This window comes from Chenopodium quinoa, unplaced genomic scaffold, assembly GCF_001683475.1.
Source record: "Chenopodium quinoa cultivar QQ74 unplaced genomic scaffold, ASM168347v1, whole genome shotgun sequence".
In the NCBI taxonomy this organism is placed as follows: domain Eukaryota; kingdom Viridiplantae; phylum Streptophyta; class Magnoliopsida; order Caryophyllales; family Amaranthaceae; genus Chenopodium; species Chenopodium quinoa.
In genome coordinates this window covers 818,821-841,510 of record NW_018742225.1, presented here as the reverse complement: position 1 = coordinate 841,510, position 22,690 = coordinate 818,821, and the positions used below count along the sequence as shown (strand labels likewise).

The 22,690-nt window shown below is 36.7% G+C and overlaps 1 protein-coding gene across 1 annotated transcript; it reads left to right on the top strand.

The window, feature by feature from the left end:
• Positions 1-7,119: 7,119 nt before the first annotated feature.
• On the top strand, positions 7,120-11,158 carry LOC110734799. Its single transcript, XM_021914950.1, has 4 exons — positions 7,120-7,390; positions 9,278-9,575; positions 9,750-9,866; positions 10,489-11,158. Exons 2-4 carry the CDS (start codon positions 9,573-9,575, stop codon positions 10,948-10,950), a joined length of 582 nt encoding a protein of 193 aa, XP_021770642.1. The 5' UTR covers positions 7,120-7,390; positions 9,278-9,572; the 3' UTR covers positions 10,951-11,158.
• Positions 11,159-22,690: the final 11,532 nt, after the last annotated feature.

Genomic DNA, 22,690 nt, shown 5'->3' with positions numbered 1-22,690 from the left:
TGTCGATCTCTAAAGCTCGCCTGAACTTTGCTTCCGCTGAAACCAGTACGTCAGTGTTTCCGTGATGAGCCAATTCTTAGGCGCTTCAAACTAAGTGAGACGATGTTTCATCAGGTCGACCATTTATTATGATTGTAATCAAACTAACTACTTAATCATGTCAAATTGCTTATAGGGGCTAACTGGCGTACCAAGGAACCCAAAATTGCTGTTTGAGGTCGAAATCACCTTTCTGAGAGGCTTCGAGCTCTGTCGTTGCTGAGATATCTCTGGCGCCAAGAATTGACTCTGTCGCCGAACGCTGTGATAGGGTCTTCCCTATTCTGCTGCACCTGTATTTATTTTGACTATAGAACTTTGCCAATCTTTTTAATCATCTTAAGGTTGACCTAAGGTTTAGCGTTGCTTGACTCATCGACTTGACACGACTTAAGGCATAAACTTGACTCGCTGTGATTGACTGACTCGAGGTTGACTCGACTCAAACTGTTTGACACATGTGTTAGACTCAAATCAAAGTGATATGACACGACATGACTCAATGTGTACATGACTCGTGTGTGCATTGTATTAACTGTGCGACTTGAAAATGCAAAAAAGCAAAAATTTTCCGTCATTTTTGTGGATGGTACCGACTTTCTCCCGAAAAAGAAAGACGCGAAAAAAGAATCGAAGTGAAGTTTGAAGATGCATGTTGAATGAGCTTAGTCAAATGTTGTTTGATACTATCTCTCAAGGTTCAAGGATTAATTCATCCTAGGCTATCTCAATTGTTGACTCCATGATGAAAGCATTTGGGTAACTTAAGCACGGAGGCTAAGCACTTCATACTTCGTGATGCAATGACAATTATGATTGATGAGTGATGTTGATATGACAAGGCATGCTTCAGCGTTGTGTTACGATTCCATGAAAAAGGGTTCCTCAGGGAAGTATATTTGGTCATGTATCTGTGATGTGTGTGATAGTGACACTAAAGTTAGGCCGCAAGAGCTAAGTGTGTGGAAAGATATTATTTGTTAAAAGAGTCAAATGGTGGTGACTCTTAGGCTAGGTAAGCTAATGATATAGGGATAAAGCCCCAAGTCTAGCTCTACATGGATAGGGATGAGCATAGGAGATCCCTTGATATGATCATGGTGTGTGAATGTGAATATGAATGCATGTTTATTACGGCCGCACCTCGATGTGAGGTTGCCTACGTATCCGTTAGGAATCAGGCCGAACGTAGCTCTAGCCGAACCTCGCACAAGTGTGTGTATACCTCAAAAAGATCTTTTTAAGGGTTGTAACGTGGTTAGGCTGAAGGTTTGAAGAAGACGGAGATAAAGGCTCAAGACCCTAGATAAGCCCCCAAGGTGTGCAACTTCGCTTTTGAATCTTTATATTTTTATGCTTGAGTTTCTACTCTTTCTTTTAGCTCTTTCTTTTGCTTTAGCATTTATTTCATTTTAATAAGTGTGGGCAATCCCGATCATGCGGTGTATCACTTACTTGGCATTCATGTTTCTCAGGCACGGTACCGAGCACTCGATAAGAGACGCAATCTGAGACGTGTTCTTATCAAAGATATTTTCATATCAAAGACATTGGAACAATTACCCTTTTTTACACTTTTATTTATTTTTTGCTATTTTAATCTTTTGAAATTAATCAAACTCGTTTTTTTTGAAATTGAAAATTGTATAAGTTGCACATTATCCCATCCTAAGGTTAGGTAGATGTAGGTTGAAGAAAGAAGGGTCTATCGTTAGACGAGGCTCAAAATGGTTTATGAAGAAAGGATGTATAATTGAAGGGTGAAATATGATATGATGTGGATACAAGAGGTGCCTCAAATCATTAGTATACTTTGTTCTTAATTCGACATGGATTTTTTTTTTGATGCAAAATAATGAAATGATCATATATAAATGCTCATTTTATTAAAAGAAAAAAAAATAAGGTTCCTACAAAATAAATCTAAGGAGAATAAAAAGGGGCCTATGCTAGACTTATTGGGGAAAGGGTAAATAAGAAAGAAATAGAAAAAAGAGGTCACGAAATCTTGTCGTTGAAGCTCGCCTCTTGTCTTGTATTGTTTCCTTTATCATCACTCGCTCTTCTTGTAAACTGGAGGTATGAGAAGCTTGTTGTTATCAATCAAATGTTGGATATACTCCTTTAGCTTCCAACATCTCTCAGTAGTATGGCCCCTACCTTGATGGTACTTGCAGTGTTCTTCTGGATTCCAACTAGGCAATCTCTTTTCAGGTACAGGATCTTGAATAGGTCCAATGGGAGTAATGAGTCCTTTGGCATGGAGTCGATCGAAGGCAGTATCGTAGCTCATCCCAATGGGGGTGAAGTTTTTCCTTAGTTGCTTCTTAGATCCTTGGTTATCTATGGCTAAAACTTCACTGAGATCAAAGGTACTAACATTGTTACTAGAGTGGGCGTTTTCGGAAGAAGAAGGATTGTCTTTCTTCTTTCCTTTCCAGCCACCGTGGTTACTATTGTTAGTAGCTTTTTGCTTTGCGAGGTCATCTTCGATTTCAATTCCGATGTCATAAACGGCCTTGAAAGTATTCAGATTGTGTTGATATTTTAAATGCTTCGAATACTTTTCTTGGAGATTCTTGATAAACATCCTCACAGACTCCTTTTCGGTGGGGAGCTCAATCATCTTAGCGGAAGTTTCCCTCCACTTATTAAAGAAATAAGTAAAGCCTTCATTCTCTTTTTGTCTTAGCATCTCAAGTTCTCTATGATCGGTTTCAACTTGAATATTGCACTTGTACCTATCAATGAAAGCGTTTACTATCGATTCCCAAGTAGAGGTTTTCTCTTTGTCAAGGGAGAAGTACCATTGTTGGCAAACGGTTTCAAGAGATAGTGAGAACAGAGAGGGGAAAACCTTCTTATCGATACTCTTAATACTCATTATAGTTTCAAAAGCTCTTAGATGGAAGTAAGGGTTATCTGTCGCCTTGAATTTAGGGATGTCAGTGGCGTTGAACTTATGTGGAAGAAGTTCCTTGTCCAGCGAGACCCCTTGTGAACTCATGCCCTGAAATTTTTAGTCGCTAGATATCTTGCTTAGACTCTCTTGCATGAGGTTCATTTATTGTTGCTTCACAGGATCATCGATCTTGAGTGTGAGTAGCTTCAGTGTCTCAGTCACGGTAACCAGTTGGTTCCTAAGCTCATTGACTTCTTCTTGAGTTGCCATTATCTTTTTAGCCTTCCTCTTTTAACGAATCGGTTTATCAAAAAGTGAGACCTGAATAAAGAGGTTGTCCTTAATTAATCGCCCTTCTCTCCTCGACCAAGTACTGTGGAAAAGGAATTTAGAGATATCTATTGTTAATTATTTGACTCAAACTTTATTCAACATGCAATGGATGGAGGAAGTGAAGAAATATTGGAATAGAATGTGGATAAAAATGATGTAAATGGAGGGATATGAAGAATTAGGAATAGGATGTACCCCCCAACTCAAATGACGGAAAAGACCGACTCATGCATGAACCTAAGGCATGGTCATGGTGACATATACTCGAAGTGTGTGCTAAGACTAGTGAGTGTAGGTGGTACGTTAAGACTCGTGTCATGACCATGTGGCTAGACTATGTGACTAGACTCAATTAATGACTCCACCGAGTGTTATTGACAGCGAAAATTAACCGAATTAATTAGCAAACTGGTCAATTAGACTCTAGGTGATGACTCGACCAATAATCCGAACTGTCGGCCAAATGATAGGACTGGCGTCACACTGTGTAGCTTGGCACTAGACGACAGAGCTGTCGCCAGGCGCCACACTCCACAGTGTGGCGCTACAGCTCAGATTTTGGCGCCAATGGTGGAGCTTCAATCTGAGACTGTTTTCGGTGTTATTAATCAAAAGGGGTATGCCTAAAGTCGTACTAGGTCAATTCTGATTAAAATATTAGACTTTATTGACTCAAATTAATTAATTAATTAATTAGGCAAAGTTCTTTAAGTCATTAATTTTATTTAATCTCAACATAAGTCAAAGAAATGGTTAAGAGAAACATAGAATATATGCACAACAAATAATGCACAATTAGTCAAGTAGGCACAATATGATGCAATGAGTTCGCAACCTAACCATGGCTCTAGTTCTCTAAAGTTCGGGATATGGTTTAGACAATAGAGGGTCCATGGTTAATTGTCCAGATGCACTGCGCGGAAGCCTAACCGTGAAGGGTTGGTGCGAGTGGATGGGACACCGTGAGCTTTAGAAAAAAACTCGCTTCCATGGTTTGGTGAATTCAACATTCTCGGATGTACCCTTTGTTGCACAGAGCGTTCAATCAGGTAGATGGAGCATGAATTCCCATAGGGTTATGTCCATATGTAGAACACATATGGGTTTCAGAAAAGTGAGAAAAAATTCAATCAGGAAGTAGGATCGAGCAAACAATACGAAAAACTGATCGAAATTAGAACGCATATTTCTGGCTCGGTATTGGGGGAAATTGGCGCCAGCAAACAGAGATTGGCGCCAGGATTTAGCTGTAGCGCCTGGCGCCAATGATGGCGTCTGGCGCTACAGTTAAATGCCTGGCGCCAATGCTCTGGTCATTGGCGCTACTTCCCACATGCCTCAGCAGCTTTCTGTGCTCGATAAAATTTTCAAGTTTCGCGCGGTGTTATTTCGGTCCTAGTTGTGAAAGATATTTCTCAAATTTCCTACGTGTAAAATCCTATGTTTTTAACTCATTACGGATGGTCTTTCCAATGAGATCTTTTTTTATGCATATGACAATATTGTTAATCAAAATTACGCACATGAAATAATTAGAACGTTTCGAGTCTCATCCACTCATTCTAAATCATTGCCGAAACAAATTCAGAAATTAAAATAGAAATCCTCCCCAGTGGAGTCGCCAAAAACTGTAGGGAATAATTTCAAGCGTTACCCCTAACTTGAACCCCACTGTGATCATACACTAAAGTACGGTGGCGTTTAAAGGGAAAGAAGATAGAGCAAAAGAGTCGCCAACAAGTTTTAGGAACTTGTAAGCTGTTCACAGGGTGAAGGTTACAGCCCTTAACGATCCAAAAGATCGTCAACTCCATAAGGTCTAGAACCAAATAAGGGTTCGGGGATGAAGGTACAAATCCAACCTAAAAGAGATTGAACCTGCCCTAATAATAGGCCTCTACTTTATTCTGATCGTATTCATGTGCGCTTTCTAATTAACATGCAATCAATAGGATTAACCCTAAACCTGTTTATCTATGTTGGTTGAATATTAATGCACAAATAAATCTATTATTGGCGATCACTTGAATTATAATCATATTAACCCTAAACAAGATTATTAATATCTTATTAAGCGTGATTACAAGTACAAATTCCCTTTAAACATGCATAAAAGGCGTGATCAAGCAATCAATAAATATAAATAAAGAACCAAGCAACATAATAATAATCAATAATAATAATTAAAATAATCATAATAATAATCAAAACAATAATCATCATAATATTAATTATAATAATCATAATCATAATAATCATGTTAAAGCATAATAATAGCAAGACCCTAGGCATGATACTAACAAGATTAATAACAAACCCTAATATGTCACTAAGAAATAAAAATCAAAGCTTTAACCCTAACATGATACTAATAATCATAAATATTAGGAAGAACATAGGAAGCCTCGTAACAATCATATTTAATATTAAAATTACCCTATACATGATACTAGGAATATCATAATAACAATTTAAACATGATTTCTACATCATAACATCAATAAAAACCATTAAAGTACTTACTTTGATGACTCGTACCTTTTTCTAATAACAAAATACACACGTTAGTAACTTCAAGGAAAACAATAAACAAAACTATTAAATTAAATAATTGAAATAGAGATTTGGGACCAAACCCTCATAAATTACACCTTTCACGTCTAGGGCGAAGGCAACTTCGAATATGGCTAGGTGTTTCTAGATCTAATGAATGCGGAATTTTGTATGTAAAAGCAAGTTTAGAAAAGAGAGAGAGAAAGATGAATGAGAAGAATTAGAGAATGCGAGAATTGATGATTGCGAATGAAAACTGATTGTAGGTGAATTGAAAACGGAGTTTTTACGACGTTATTTATAGAGAAAATCAGCGAAAAAGATAAAATTAACAAAACAGAGAATTGGCGCAACTGAAACAGAGCTGGCGCCAACTCCAGCTTATTGGCGATAGGTGCCAACATTATCGCCAGGCGCCAGGATTAGCGCTAGGCGCCAATGCTTGGCGTTAGGCGCTAACCCTGTTTTTGATGCGTTTTCTAAAATCAGATAAATTTTGCCGTACAGGAGGATAAAATTGTATCTTTTCCTCAAAAATGTTCTTTGATTTTAATTAAAACTCTGGGAAGTCAACAAAAGTCAATTTATCAATGCTAATTGAATTAGGAATGAACAGAACCTTCTAGAAGAATCTAGAAGACTAAAACCATTCTTAATTGCATTAGGAATGATAAATCATATTAGACCCTCCCCTAGATCATTGGGCCGCATATAAGGCTCAAACCGGGCCCATTTCAGTAATTTGGCCATAACTTCCTCAATATTTATCGGAATTGGGCTTATAATATATCGTTGGAAAGATCTTGTCAAGCCCTATCTTACTACACTACTATTGGCACTACAAGAAAAAGGGAATTTAGCAACTGATTTTTGCAACTACCATAATAATTAGTCGCAAAAAATATTTTTGTGACTGAAAAAGACGAGTAGTTGCAAATTTTGCAACCGATTTTGCAGTAGTTGCTATGCGGTCACTAATTAGCGACTGATTTTTGCGACTACCATAATAATCAGTCGCAAAAATTATTTTTGCGACTGAAAAAAAACGAGTAGTTGCAACTTTTGCAACTGATTTTGAAGTAGTTGCTACGTGGTTGCTAATTAGCAACTAATTTTTGCGACTACCATAATAATTAGTCGCATGAAGTATTTTGTGACTGAAAAAAACGAGTAGGTTCCAATTTTGCAACCGACTTTGTAATAGTTGCTATGCGGTTGCTAATTTGCGACGCTCTTATAACTTTTTGCGACTAAATTTTAGTTGCTAAGGTTAATAATTTTGAAACCATTTTTTTTAAAAAAAATTTGCAACTATTATTGCAACTCGCTACCATTGTTTTTAAAATTTATTAATAAAGAAATAAAAAACCCTTAATATAATAAGTTGTTGCCGCCAAAAAAAACAAAAACTCCCATCACTACTTATTCTTATTCCTTTATTCATAATCATACAAGACTCTTTTTTCCGGAAAAAAAAACCCGCTTCCATTCTGAATTTCAGAACAACGAACCTTTTGTCGTCGTCGTCAACAGCCGCCTTTGCGCCACCACATCTCCTCCCAGGTGAGTAACTCATTCTTCTCCTTCATATAGTCCATTCCATCTTTCTCTTACTGTAATTTGCCAATTGCGAATTTTAGGGTTATCATTGTGTTTTTCTTTTTCCATTTTTTGATTTTAATCTGATATCCATTGCTAATTGCGAATTGGTTTTAATCTGGTTATTGATTGAATTGCGAGTTGATTGATTTGCGATTTTTTATCTGATTATAATACGAAGCATAAATTGTTCTTAAAAGTTGCAAATTGAAGTATGTTATATGCAATTTTTTTTTTTTTTTTTTTTTTTTTTTTTTTTTTTTTTTTTTTTTTTTTTTTTTTTTTTACAGAATATGGCAGTAGCAAGAATTGTTTTTTATCTGATACTTATATGCGAATTGCAAATTTGTTTTAATTGTTTTTTATCTGATACTTATACGGGAATTGCAAATATGGCAGTAGCAAGAATTGTTTTTATTTATTTATTACTTACCTGATACTTATATGCGAATTGTAAGCAAGTATTTCTCAATTATTTTTATGGGTTAAGGGGGCTTGAAAGTTGTGGTGAGTTGTCAAATTGAATACTTTGATTAAAGTGATATGATAATTATATTCTAGCATTGCTACTCATATCATGTTTGGTGAACAACCTGGTTAATTGTGAAGTTTTAACTTTCTAATTCATATTTTCGATTAATATGCTATGTGGGGATTTGAATACTAGAGGTGTGTTGGTTTTACCTACTTTATACTGCTTATAACTCTTAATTATTAAAGCTTTATTTACCTTAATTTGATTCTCACTTACTTTGATTATCTCTGATAAACATTATCTTTTATTATGAGGCACCTAGGGAGATGTCAAGTAGCCAAACATATCAAATTCTGAACATGCCAAAAAAATTGTAGTAGTCAGGGGTTTTGATTTGTGCTTCTGATTTGTTTGAATATAGGTAGTAAAATCTGATTCTTGGGTCATTTAATTAAAGAGACTGATATTTCAATAGCATCTCTCTCACTCACCCCCCCAAGAGTGAGTTAGCTAGAATGTCAACAATATTACATATGTCTCTCCCTATAGCATCTCTCTCTCTCTCTCTTTCTCTCTCTCTCTCTCTCTCTATAGCAAGTGTGATAATTTATGAGCATATATAAGAAGACTATATTACATATGTGTAGATCGGCTATCTATCTATAGCCTATAGTTTTGTACTAAATTACATATATAAGAATTTCTTGGAGTAGAGCTGCCGAGCGTACTTATGGAATTATTGACAATGGTATCAATGTACCTATCATAGTTTTGTTCTTCTTGTTTCACTATAAGCATATGCAAATCGTGGATATCATACACTGATGTATAATGAGGTTGCTTATGCTGTTGAACCAGATTCTCTTAGAAGTTAGAAAGAAATCCTAAGAACAATGCTTTTGCAAGCTGCTTAGCCCTCACAACTTAGTAATAAGTTTGATCAATTTCAAAAGTTTATCTTCCTGTTTTAGTTTGTATTGTTATGGTATGATGGGCACTATATTTGTTTCCCATCAAGTGGTTTTCTAATCAGTATTTTACAGTTCTTTTCCAGTTTCCTTTCCAAGGGAAAAGAAATAATTCAGGTGCCTAACTACATCTACGTTGTTACTAATGAACATGTCTGGCATGCATGAGTCAATATAAAGATGTTGTAGCTTACTGGATACAAAGTTGTATCCTGGCTCTTTGCTGCATGTTTATAATGTAGAAGTGTCTTCTTTTGTTATAGACTGTTTTTGTATCAAAATCTTAAACTCTCCATAAGCTTAAACTCTCCCATCAAAATCTTGTTTATAAATTAGAAATAAAATTATATATGTATAATACGCTATTTTGAGTTAAAATTATAAGCTTTACATGTTAATTATGTGCAGCGTACATATACTTGGAGAACTGAGTTCGATGCTAAGGCTAGAAGAGAATTTGACAAAAAAGCTGGGGACCGACTTAGGGGCACATTGAACCAAGTTTACAAAATGCCTCTCCATAAGGAAGTTAGTTTCATGACTGACACTGTTCGAGCTGAATTCATAAATAAGCGTAAGCATCCTGATTTTCTGAAATGTTTTAACCAAGCAAGAGATAATTGGTTATCTGGCCAAACATTAGAGAAGTTTGACCCTGGCCATCGCCAAGGTAGCGTATCTACTCCTCAAGTGGTTAAAAAAAATGGTAAGTGTATGATTTTAGCAGCTAACTTGTGATTTTATATAAGATTGAAGCAAGTAGAAAATTTTTAGCCACTAAGAGATGACAATAACTAGTCTTTATTACAATTTCTCTGTAGTCTATGTCCCCTATTTTTTGTTGTATTTTTTTAGTGCTAACAACTTCTTCTAATACAAGGCAAAGAAAAAGGATGGAATTTTACCAACTGCTGCTGAAGTATATGAGAGCACTCATTCTGTTTGTGTGGGCAATGATGAAGTTGAATTGATGGGTGACAAGTCTCAAAAAGTCATGGTATGAGTATACTTCTATATTTTTCTAAGATTACAAAAAAAAAACAAATGTGGTAGTTAATGTTTGGAGATATTATAGATTGTTTATTTGTTTGTGTGATTGAGTTGGAGGATGAGAATTATTTGACGACATTAATCATATGATTAATGTGGTATGGCACAATGTGAATTGAGACAGGTTTATTTTGAAGCCATACCCTATAGGAGGGGATTCTTCAATTTACAAAGGAGACTCTGCCGAAATTTTTACTAATAACTGCTTACATAAATTATTTTGCTATAAGTGTTACCTTTTTTATTTTTAAAAAAAACAACTATAATAAAAATACCCATGATCCACTGTTCCCAAAAGTTGTACCTTTGTAGTCTGGAACATCTATTAAGAGGTAACTCTGACTGTACTTGTATTCATGTTCTTGCATCATTGATGGGTAATACTCTATTAGCTGCTCTAAAGCAATTAAATTAAATTGTGTTTTAGAAGTCCAAACAAGTTTTTATCCCGGACGATGTCTCAAGTCATTGCTTGCATTTTTATTATAGTTGTTTTTTTTTTAAATGTATTTAGTTTATTAAAGTTTTAACATTTGAGATCATAGTTACTAATACATATCTTAATGCAGGGAGAATATATGGAAAAACTTGAGGAATATAAGAACAAAGGAATTGAGATAAACCCCGACAAAGTCTACTTGGAGGTTGTAGGTGGGAAAAAGAAAGGAAAAGTCTACGGTTTAGGGAGTGCTTCACAAATGTATTACAAGAGTGATCCTACTTCTCAATCTACTGCATCATCTTCCACTCCTTCCATGATTTCTCAATTAAGCTCTCAAGTTGAAGAACTAAAGAAGATGTCGGAAGAAAACCATAACAAGGTAGAAGAAAGCCAAAATATAGCGGCAGAGAGCTTAAAATGTGCTAAGGAATTCGTCGAAAATCATGAGATCGAAAAAGCTACATGGAAGAAGGAAAAATTAGCTATGAAAAAAACATTGCAGGAAATGGCATCACTTGTAAAACAAGTTTACCGTCCTTATAAGCCTCTTACGCCTGCAGTCACCCGCTCTCGTGATACAACTAAGTGATTTTTATTTTCTTGGTGGTAATTTTATGAACAACTGGTCTTTTACATTGTCATTAATTCTTGTTTGAAGTAGCTTTTTTTTTTATATGGGAGGTGACTTTTGGAACAATTAGTCTTATAAGTTAAATATTGTTTTTAATACATTGATACAAAATTGATTGATATTTTGGATATTTGAATAAAATTAACATTTTGGTTATTTGAATTTATGCGTGGGTACCTTTTTTGCTTTGTGATTAATATTGGTTGTCGCCTAATTATGGTCTCAAATATTGATAGTTAGTCGCAAATATTTAGCGACTGCAAATTTGGTTTAGAGACTAATTGGTTAGTTGCAAAATCATTAGTCTCAGTAGTCGCTAATCTGTCACAAATAATTAGTTTTGTAGTCGCAAAAATTTGGTCTCGTATGTAGTTGCTAATCCGTCGCAAAAAACATTAGTCTCAATAGTCGCAAATCCATCGCAATTAAACTAGTCTATGTAGTCGCAAAAGTTTAGTCTCGTTGTCGCAAAAGTTTGATCTTGTAGTCACTAATCCGTCACAAAAGTAGTCCTAAAACATTGGTCTAAGTAGTTACTAATCCGTCGCAAATATTTTACGACGGACAATAATTTAGTTGCTAAAATTTGAAAGTTAGTCGCTAAATGGTAGTTGCAAAGGCGTTGCAAATCCGTCGCTAAATTTGCGACTGTCAAAAAATTAGTCGCAAAAATGGATTTGCGACGAGGTCTTTGGCAACGAACCAAAGTAGTCGCAAATCCGTCGCAAATCCATTTTTGCGACGGATTTGCGACTACATTGGCCGTCGCTAATTACCCTTTTTCTTGTAGTGTGGACCCATATCATGGACCAACCAAACTGGATTCGCTGTTTTCTTAAAATAAGTTTTCAAAAACAGAGAGTAGAGAAAATAAATTAAAACTATCCGCAACACTAGACTTTCCACACTTTCACTTCATTCGATTATGATTCGACGCGAAAGGTACTCATCACTGGGTTTGGTTTTGGGGAGACATAAATGGGTGTCTATAGCCACAAAACCAGCTAGTTCTACTACAAAGGAGAGAGCTCGACCCCATTTCGACCTTATCCTACTACAAAGGAGAGAGCTCGACCCCATTTCGACCTTTCAAGACTTCGTTCCCAGAAATAGTACCAAGAAAAGCTATCCAACATGTACAGCTGGATGGAAGCAAGAAATCATTTCCTGATGCTCAACATTACATTGAGCAGAAGAGGACCCAGCAGTTATCAGAGTCGACATCCACGTCGACTCACCATGATAGCTTTCGGAATACCTCTCTGAGGAATTCTCAGTCCGTTTAGGGGACCCCGTCAAGCGGCATCTTTGTACAGTCTGGGACCCATGTAATCAATTCGGCGCAGTATATGGCATAGCCATTATATAGGTCGCCTGCTTTGCCCTACATCCAGCCTTCCTTCTTCGGTGGATAGGTGGCATACAACTACCAGCCTATGTACTGACAGTTTCGGCTATAAAATCTTGGGGAATAATCCTCTACGATCTCCAAGGAAATAGCCGAGGCTAAACAGTCGGCCAAGGTTAAAAATGTGATGGTTGGGACCTATGATGGTACTTCCAACCCAGAATACCACCTTCTTGCATACACCCACCTCATGTACTTATAGGGGTTGGATGATGCCGCCTGGTGTCGCTGCTTTCCAGCCACCCTGAAGGGCATAGCCCAACAATGGTTCGAAAATCAGCCGACTGGTTACATTAATAGCTTCAAGACGCTAGATCTAATTTCTCTATGAACATTCCAACAAAGAAAACGAGCCTTGATCTAGGCCATGTGCAGCAGGGAGATAGAGAAGGGTTGCGATCATACGTCAGACGGTTCAATCTGGTGAGAATCCAGATCAAAGGACTGTCTAACGAAGTGGCTTATACAGACTTTTTCAAAGGTCTGAAGGACGGGTTGACTTTCAAGTTTGAACTCGTCCGCAAGAAAATTTTCACCCTCTAAGGAGCCCTGATGGAGGCGGAAGCCTACATACAGGCGACCGAGCTCTGCTCCTCTAATAAGCAGTCCGACTCAAAGAAGTCTGACCGACAGAAGGAGAGTCGGCTTGCTTAGCCATCTCTAAAACCAGAAGAGAGAAAAAAGAAAAAACAGATTTGGGCGGTTGATAAATCTAATTAGCCGGCACAGAAAAAAAAGAAAGAGTGGAAGCCGTAAGTTCCAAGGTACGAGTTCCACAATGACTGCTACTCCATCCTCATGGAGATAAAGGATCGGCTAACTTTAGAGAAGCCGACTCCTATGAAAGATTCCGCTGAAAATCAGAACAAAAACAAACACTGCCATTACCATGAGGATGTCGGCCATGACACAAACGACTGCTTCAGCCTCAAGCGGATGCTTTACCGTCTGGCCGATAAAGGAGCGCTGAAGTCCTATGTGAAGTCCAAAGTGACTTCCAAGGCGAATCCGGGGAAGTCTAGAAAAAAGACTCCCCAGCCTGTTATTAGTTTCGAAACCAATGAAGAACCAGTCTATACAATAGCAGAAGGATTCAACGGAGGTGGCCCGACCATCCGGGGCACCAAGGACCATCTAAGGAAGATGGTCCATTCTGTTGAAGAAGGACAGGCAGCTAGCACATCCGCCTTCCCCGAAGTCATCATCATCGAAAGGACATAGGCAAAGTCCGTCGGCTGCATGATGACCCTACTGTCATAGAATGCAAAGTGGCCAACCAGTTGGTTGGCCGCATCTTAATGGACATAGGAAGCTCCTCAGACATCATCAGCCGCAAAAGCCTATCTATAGACACCCATTTGTGTCTCCCCAAAACCAAACTCAGTGATGAGAACCTTTCATGTTGAATCATAATCGAATGAAGTAAAAGTGTGGAAAGTCTAGTGTTGCGGTTAGTTTTAATTCTTTTCTCTTCTCTCTGTTTTTGAAAACCTATTTTGTGAAAATAGCCAATCCTGTTTAGTTTGGTCCATGGTTAGGGTCCAATAATGGTGTAGTTGGATTGGGTTTGAAAAGAGCTTTCCAACGATATATTATAAGCCCAATTCCGATGAATAATGAGGAAGTTATGGCCAAATTACTAAACTTGGCTCGATTTGATTCTTATATGTGGCCCAATGATCTAGAGGAGGGCCTATTATGATTTATCATTCCTGATGCAATTAGGATTGATTATAGTCTTCTAGAAGGTTCTTTTGAATCCTAATTTAATTAGCATTGATAAATTGACTTTTAAGAGTTTTATGTAGAATAAAAGAAGTGTTTTTAAGGAAATTACAGTTTTACCCTCTCGTACGCTTAAATTTTATCAAAATATGAAAACGCGTGGAAAAACTGATTGCAGCGCTATACAACACGTCTGGAATCTGGCGACAGGCGCGTGTTTGGCGACAGCGTTGTGTTTTATTCTTTTCGAAACTCTGATTCGTTTTTATCATATCCGGCTGGTTTTCTCTATAAATAGCCTCCTGAAATCTCCGTTTTAAATCACCAACTCTCATCAAGAAATTCTTGATTACTCCCTCTTGATTTCTAAACTAGCTTTTCTCATACAAAATTCCGCATTCACAAGATCTAGACACACCTAGCCAAGTCCGAAGTTGTCTTCGCCCTAGACGTGAAAGGTTTTAATTTCTGAGGGTTTGGTCCCAAATATCTCTTTCAATTATTTAATTTAATTGTTGATTTTAAATATTTTCCTTGAAATTACTAACGTGTGTATTTTGTTATTATAAAGAGGTACGAGGCATCCAAGTAAGTGCTTTAATTGTTTTTTTTTATTGATATTATGATATAGAAATCATGTCTAGGTTGTTATTTTGATTCCTAGTGTCATGTTAGGGCGTTTTGATCTTCCTAGTATCATGTTTAGGGTAAAGGTTATAGTATTAAATATGCTTATTATGAATTCTGTGATGCTTCCTATTTCTTTCCTTAATATTCACGTTAGTATCATGTTAGGGTTAAAGCTTTGATCTTTGATGTTTAGTGACATGCTAGGGTTTATTATTAATCTTGTTAGTATCATGCCTAGGATCTTGCTATTAATATTATGCTTAAACATGATTGTTGTTATTTCAATTATAATAATTGTTATGATTATTATTATGTTGCTTTATATTTATTGTTGTTGCTTGATCACGCCTTTTATGCATGTTTAACGGGAATTGGTACTTGTAATCACATTTAATAAGATAATTAATAATCTTGTTTAGGGTTAATATGATCATAATTCAAGTGATCACCAACAATAGATTTATTTGTGCATTAATATTCAACTAACATAGCTTAAACAACTTTGGGGTAAACCTATTGCTTGCATGTTAGTCAGAAAGCGCACATGAATACGAGAAGAATAAAGTAGAGGCCCATTATTAGGGCAGGTTCAGTCTCTTTTAGATTAGATTTGTACCTTCATCCCCGAACTTCCAGTCTTGGTTCAATACCTATTGGAGTTAACGATCTCCTAGATCGTTAAGGGGTATAACCTTAACCCTTTGAACGGTTTACAGGTTCCTAAAAATTGTTGGCGACTCTTTTTCTCTAGCTTCCTTCCCTTTGGACGCCACCATGCTTAAGTGTATGATCACAGTGGGGTTTAAGTTTGGGGTAATGCTTCCAAACAGTTTTTGGCGACTCCGCTGGGGAGGATTTCTATTTTAATTCCTAAAATTTATTTTGGCAATGATTTAGAATGAGTGGATGAGACTCGAAAAATTCTAAGTATTTCATGTGCGTGATTTTGATTAACACTATTGTCATATGCATAAAAAAGATCTCAATGGAAAGTCCATCCGTAATGAGTTAAAACATAGGATTTTTACATGTAGGAAATTTGAGGAATATCTTTCACAACTAGGATCGAAATAATGCTGCGAAAAACTGGAAAATTTTATCGAGCACAGAAAGCTGTTGAGGCTTGTAGGAATTGGCGTCTAGAAAACAGAGTCTGTCGCCGATGATATGACTCTGTCACCAGGAGACACTCTTATCGCCAGGCGACAGAGCTATATTGCGGCGACGACCTCTGTTCGCTGGCACCAAGTTCTTCCAATACCGAGCCAGAAATATGAGTTCTAATTTTGACCAGTTTTTAGTGCTGTTTGCTCGATTCTACTTCCTGATTGAGTTTTTCTCACTATCTGAAACCCATATGTGTTCTACATATGGACATAACCCTCTAGGAATTCATGCTCCATCTACTTGATTGAATGCTCTGTGCAAAAAAGGGTACATCCGAGAATGTTGAATTCACCAAACCATGGAAGCGAGTTTTTAACTCGCGGTGTCCCATCCACTCGCGCCAACCCTTCAAAAGGTAAAGCTTCCGCACGGTGCATCCGGACAAATAACCATGGACTTTCTTTGACTAATCCATATCCCGAACTTTAGAGAACTAGAGCCATAGTTAGGTTGCAAACTCATTGCATCATATTGTGCCTACTTGACTAATTTTGCATTATTTGTTGTGCATACTCTATGTGTTTTTTCTTAACCGTTTGTTTGACTTGTGCTTAAGTCTAAATAAACTGATTAATGACTAAAAGGACTTTGTCTAATTTATTAATTAATTAATTTGAGTAATTAAAGTCTAATAATTTAATCGGAATTGACTTAGTAAGACTTTAGGCATTCCCGTAGAGTTAAAATACTGAAAGCAATCCCATATTAATGCTCCAGTAATGGTGCCACGATATGGGCTGCAGCGCCACACGCTGCTGTGCAATGCCGAGCGACAACTTTGTCGTCTGGCGCTACACTACAGAGTGCGGCGACAGTTCAACATTTTACTCGAGTCATCACGGCGAGTCTAATTAAACAGTTTGCTAATAAGTTCGATTATTTTGTTAATAGTAGTACCTTTGTTAAGTCCTTAATTGAGTCTAGAAACTAAGTCCCATGGTCTTACACAAGAGTCAAAGCATGTCACTTGCACTCACAAATAAAGCACACACTAATACGTATGTACACTTTGGCCATGTGTAAGAGAGTCTTGTATGCGCGTGTTATCCGTCATTTTTAGGGGGGTAAGTCGGATATTAATCCTCCAAATAAACCACTTTTGTGAACCCTATACTTGATTCCCAAAAAATATACACCTATTTTTTGCTTTTTTCTTTTTCTTTATAAACCCGTAAAGTCAAAGTCAATTTGAGTCAAGTCATTAAAATAAAAATGCTTTAATTTACAGCGTGTGGTCAAGAAAGCAAGGGCGTTTGATCAGAGACAACTTTTTCGTTCAAGTACATCTTTTTGACAAACCAATTGCTCGGAAAAGGAAAGCTAAGAAGATAATGGCGAGAAAAGAAGAAGTCAATGAGCTCAAGAAGCAAATGGCTGGTGTTAATGAACTGTTAAAGACCTTAACCCTTCAAATCAATGACCCTATGAAGCAACAACAAATGGAGCTTATGCAAGAAATCTTGAGCAAGCTATCTAGTGATTACAAGTTCCAGGGCATTAGTTCACAAGGGGTCTCGGTGGACAAGGAGCTTCTTCCGCAGAAGTTCAATGCCAACGACATCCCAAAATTCAAGGCAACTGATAACCCCTATTTTCATTTAAGAGCTTTTGAAACAATAATGAGTATTAAGGGTATTGATAAAAAAGTATTTCATTCTCTATTTTCCTTATCTCTTGAGATCGTTTGCCAACAATTGTTCTTCTCCCTTGACAAAGAGAAAAACTCTACTTAGGAATCGATAGTAGACGCTTTCATTGATAGGTATAAATGCAATATTCAAGCTAAAACTGATCAAAGGGAACTTGAATACTAAAACAGAAAGAGAATGAAGGTTTCACTTCTTTCTTCAATAAACGGAGAGAAACCTCTGCTAGGATGATTGAAGTACCAAGTGAAAAAGAATCTGTGAGGTTGTTCATCAAAAACCTCCAAGAAAAGTACTCCAAGCATCTAAAATATCAAAACAATCTACACACCTTCAAGGCCGTCTACGATATTGGGATTAACATTGAAGACGACCTTACTAAACAAAAAGGTGCTAGTAATAACTCCAACAGTGGCTGGAAAGGCAAGAAGAACAACAATCCTTCTTCTTCCAAAACCACCCACTCAAATAATGTTAGCACCTTTAATTTGAGTGAAGTCCTTGCTATGAACAACCAAGGATAAAAGAAACCATTTAGGAGGAACTTTACTCCTATTGGTATAAGTTATGACACTGCATTTCGACCGACTGAATGCAAAAGGTCTTATAACTCCTATTGGACCATTTGGGGACCCACCAGTTGAAAAAAGGATAGCTAACTGGAACCCCAACGCATACTGCAAATATCACCAAGGTAAGGGCCTTCTCACTGAGAATTGTTGGAAGCTTAAGGAAGCTATCCAAGATTTAATTGATAACAACAAACTACCATTGCCCCTTGCCAGTAAGAAGCCAAGCATCAACAATGCACCTCTCTCCGATTCCTTGGCCATCTCTGATGAGGAAAATCATGTTGATCCCTCATCTCTCATCAAACCCGTTGAAGAAATCCATGCTATTGAAGAAGAGGAGGAAACCTTTTTCGATGCCATGGATGACTTTCCAGAACCAGCAACCAAGGAAGATGTGAGAATGCTTATATGGTCCATGTGGGAGGGAATAAACTTACTACGTGAGGATATTGAATTTGCAAAGAAACAAGGAGAGGGACTTCTGAAAAAGTACGATAAAGTTCCACCCATGAAGAAGAAAACATTCCCTCTCCAGGTAATTGACACACCAAAGAAGAGTAATAAATTTATACTCCAATTGGGACTACCTATGCTAATATGTTCAAAATGCTCTCCGAGAATGGTAAGGTCAAACCTCTCAAACCGAGACCATTTGAATCCCTAAAAAGGACAACAGGTTCTACTGTCCATACCATCAATTAGGAGGACATCCCATTGAAAACTGTTTTAAATTTAAAGATTTAATTCAGAAGATGATTGAAGATAAAAAGCTAGTTCAAATCCCACAAGAACAAGACATAAGAATTAACGGGGTTTGGGATAGCAATGAAGAAGACGTCTACCTAAAGGACATAGAAAAACCTCCACTTTCAATATCGTATTCAATAGGGGATTTTTAGGATGAAGAGGATTCACCCATAGACGTCCTCACAAGATTCAGGAGAACATAACCTCCAATTTCTACACAACCCATGCCAACCGTGCAGAAAGTTCCCATACCTATCATAGAAGACAATGATATTGTTAAGCAATTAAAAAAGACCAAGGTCGAGATGAACGTATGGAAACTTCTAGCTACGTCTCGAGAACATAGGTTGGCAGTAATGAATTCCTTGGATAAGATAGGGATAGATTCTGACACTACTCTTGAGGGGTTGGCTAACTTCCTTACGAGTGATCTCCCTAGTCCTATCAACTTGATCACCTTTTCTGACAAAGATTTACCTCCAAGCATTACATGACACTAAACCTCAAAGTAGTCTGCAAGAGAATGAACGTTCCAATGACTCTTGTAGATAATGGATCTGCAATTAATATCTTTCCACTCAGGACTGCGAGGATGTTAAGCATAAGGGATGAAGACTTAACCCCGTCAACACAAGGAATAAGAGCTTACGACAATACTCGTCGCCAAGCTCTTGGTAAAATTACTATGAATGTAACGGGGGGGGGGGGGGGCAATAGAACATGCCACTACCTTCCAAGTGGTAGACATTAAAGCTTCATTCAACTTATTGATGGACGCCCTTAGCTTCATGATCTCAAGGTCGTCCCTTCATCTCTTCACCAACAGGTAAAAGCCATAGTTGGAGGAATCCCAATGGATTATTATCCTCTTACTCTCAATGGACAATTCATAAGAGAAGGAAAGGACTATCCATGCTATGAATTTCCCAAACCTTTTGTTGTAAATGGCATAAGGAAACCGGGGTTCAAAATCTTTCTGGATTGCTACTTTTTAGATGAAATCCCAACTCCTATTCACAAGGAGAAAGCACCCCCATGCTTTGACTTTAATGTCATGGGATTACTATTTTGGCGAGAAAAAGATGAGCCGAGATATATAGAGGACAATTCCTCGCTCATCCAAATGGTCCTACAAAGAGAGAACTTTGACCCTTCAAAGCTCATCACTCCAGAGGAAGGATTAGTACAAGGATGGCGCAAGACGGTCAAGGTGACTACTCCAAGTTGAAGAAAAATCACTATAACAATAGGGCAAGGATCGATGTTCGAAGAGTCATCTAAGTTAGAGTTAGAGTTAGAGTCAGAGTCTTTTCCTGTAGATTCTTCCAAGTCTTTAGCTGTAGAACCCCCTACTTCTTTTATTTCTACTCCTAGGATAGTTAGTAATCAAGTCCCTGAGGACATTTCCCTTTTCGATGTAATGATTTCAGAATTCAATAATATGTCTTCCTCTGCTTACCCCTCGTGTTTTTTATTAACCCAAGATGATGAGCATTGTTTAACTAACAATGAAAATTACAAAGAAATTATTAAAGCAATGGAAACAATTGAAAACAAAACACCGATGATTGAGGATAATGAGACGGTTGATATCTCAAATGATTCAACCATTAAAAGAGAAGTTAAAATCGGATTAACACTTAATGAACAAGAAAGAACTGATTTAATTAATCTACTCAAGGAATTTATTGATGTATTTGCTTGTTCATATGAAGATATGCCAGGTATTAACAGAGAAATAGCTCTACACACTATACCACTAATTTCAGGAATGAAACCTGTAAAACAAAAGTTGCGTCGAATGAAACCCGACGTAGCTCTTAAAATAAAAGAAGAAGTTCAAATACAAATAACTGCAGGTTTTATCAGGGTATCCAAATACCCCGAATGGGTAGCCAACGTGGTCCAAGTTCCGAAGAAGGATGGAAGGGTAAGAATGCGTGTTAACTATCGAGATTTAAATAAGCCAAGTCAAAAGGACGACTTCCCTTTACCACACATCAATATTTTGGTAGATAATACATCAAATCATTCTTTTCTCTCATTTATGGATGGATACGCAGGATACAATCAAATTCCATGGCAGAAGAAGACATGGAGAAAACAACATTCATAACACCATGGGGTACCAACTGTTACACGGTAATGCCATTCGGGTTAAAAAACGCGTGTGATACTTACCGACGAGCACTAACTGCATTACTCCATGACATGATGCACAAAGAGGTTGAAGTATATGTGGACGTGTAGACACCTAAAAATGTCTCCCCAAAACCAAACCGGATGATGAACAACCTTTCACCGCCATTATTGGTCGGGTTGAGTATTTAATCTTGGAGTGCTTAAATACATATTTCCATTTCATAAAAAAACTTAATTCCTATCCCATTTCCCTAATCCATAATTAATTTTCCTCTTTTCGTGCCATTAAACCCAAAATAATTCATTTCGTGTCCTTTAAAATCATCATTTCGTGTCTTTTTTATAAAAATGTTTATACTAGTTTATTTTGGTCAATAATCTGGGTCTAATGATTAAATAGTTGGATGGGGCTTGAAAAGATCTTTCCAACGATATATAATAAGCCCAAATCCGAGTTATAACGAATAAGTTATGACCAAAATATTAAACTGAGTCCAAACTGAATCTAAGCCCACCTTGCCTACGACCCAATGATCATGTGGAGGGTCCAAAGAATTTATTCCAATTCCTAAATCAAACAGGATTAATTGGAAGCTTCTATAATTTTCTAAGAGATATTAATTATCCTTTTTGAAAAGATAAGATTAAAGAGTTTGAAATTGAATAAAACTTTTCTTTTTGTAAATCCTAATTCTATTTGAATTAAAAAATGTTCAAATATAGACAGATATTATTTTTGTGCCTCATATTTTTTATCCAAATATTATATGGTTGGATAACCCTTGCAATTATCTTTCCAATGATATATTATAATATCAATTCCGAGCTATAAAGGAAAAGATATGAATAAAATATCAAACTCTATCCAAAACTGACACCATCTCACTATTTCGGCCATATATTTTATTTTATAAAATATTTTTATCTGATTCTAATTGGATTAAAAATTAGACATCAAGAGCTTTCCAATGATATCTTATTTATCTTATTTTGATTTTTGGATCAAAAGATATGATAAAAACAAAAACCGCAAAAACTGATGTCTATCGCAAGAGTATTATTCCGATTCAAATTCTTATATTTTCTTGTTTCTTCGATCCCTCATTTTTCTCTATAAATAGAGGTCATTCTACCTTTTTTCAATCATCAACAAGGTTGATCACAATATAATTCTCTTCTCCCTCTTAAGCCTAAACACTAGCCTCCCCATTCTTTCACTATTTCTCCCATTAAGCACTCCAAGGAGTCCATACAATATCCAAAGTTTTATACTTAAATTAAGGCGTGAAAGGTATAATTGACTGAGGGTTATGACCAAATCAACTCTACTTTTTATTTGATTTAATTTAATTTCCATTTGATTTATATTTTAATTGAAGTTACGAACAGTTTATTCATGATGTAGCAATTCAAGGAAACGCGGAAAGTGAGTAATTAATCACTTAGTTACTGTAATTTTTATTTCTTATTGCTAGTATCATGATTAGGTTTAATTTTATTTGATTTGACTAACGATATTATTGTTAAATTGCTTCCAATATTAATGTTAATTATATTACTGTTATTTTTTTATCACCATATTGCATGTTTAAAGGGAATATGTAATTGAAAATCACGACTTACAAGATAATTTGGGAAACCGGTTTAGGTTCCTTTTTAAT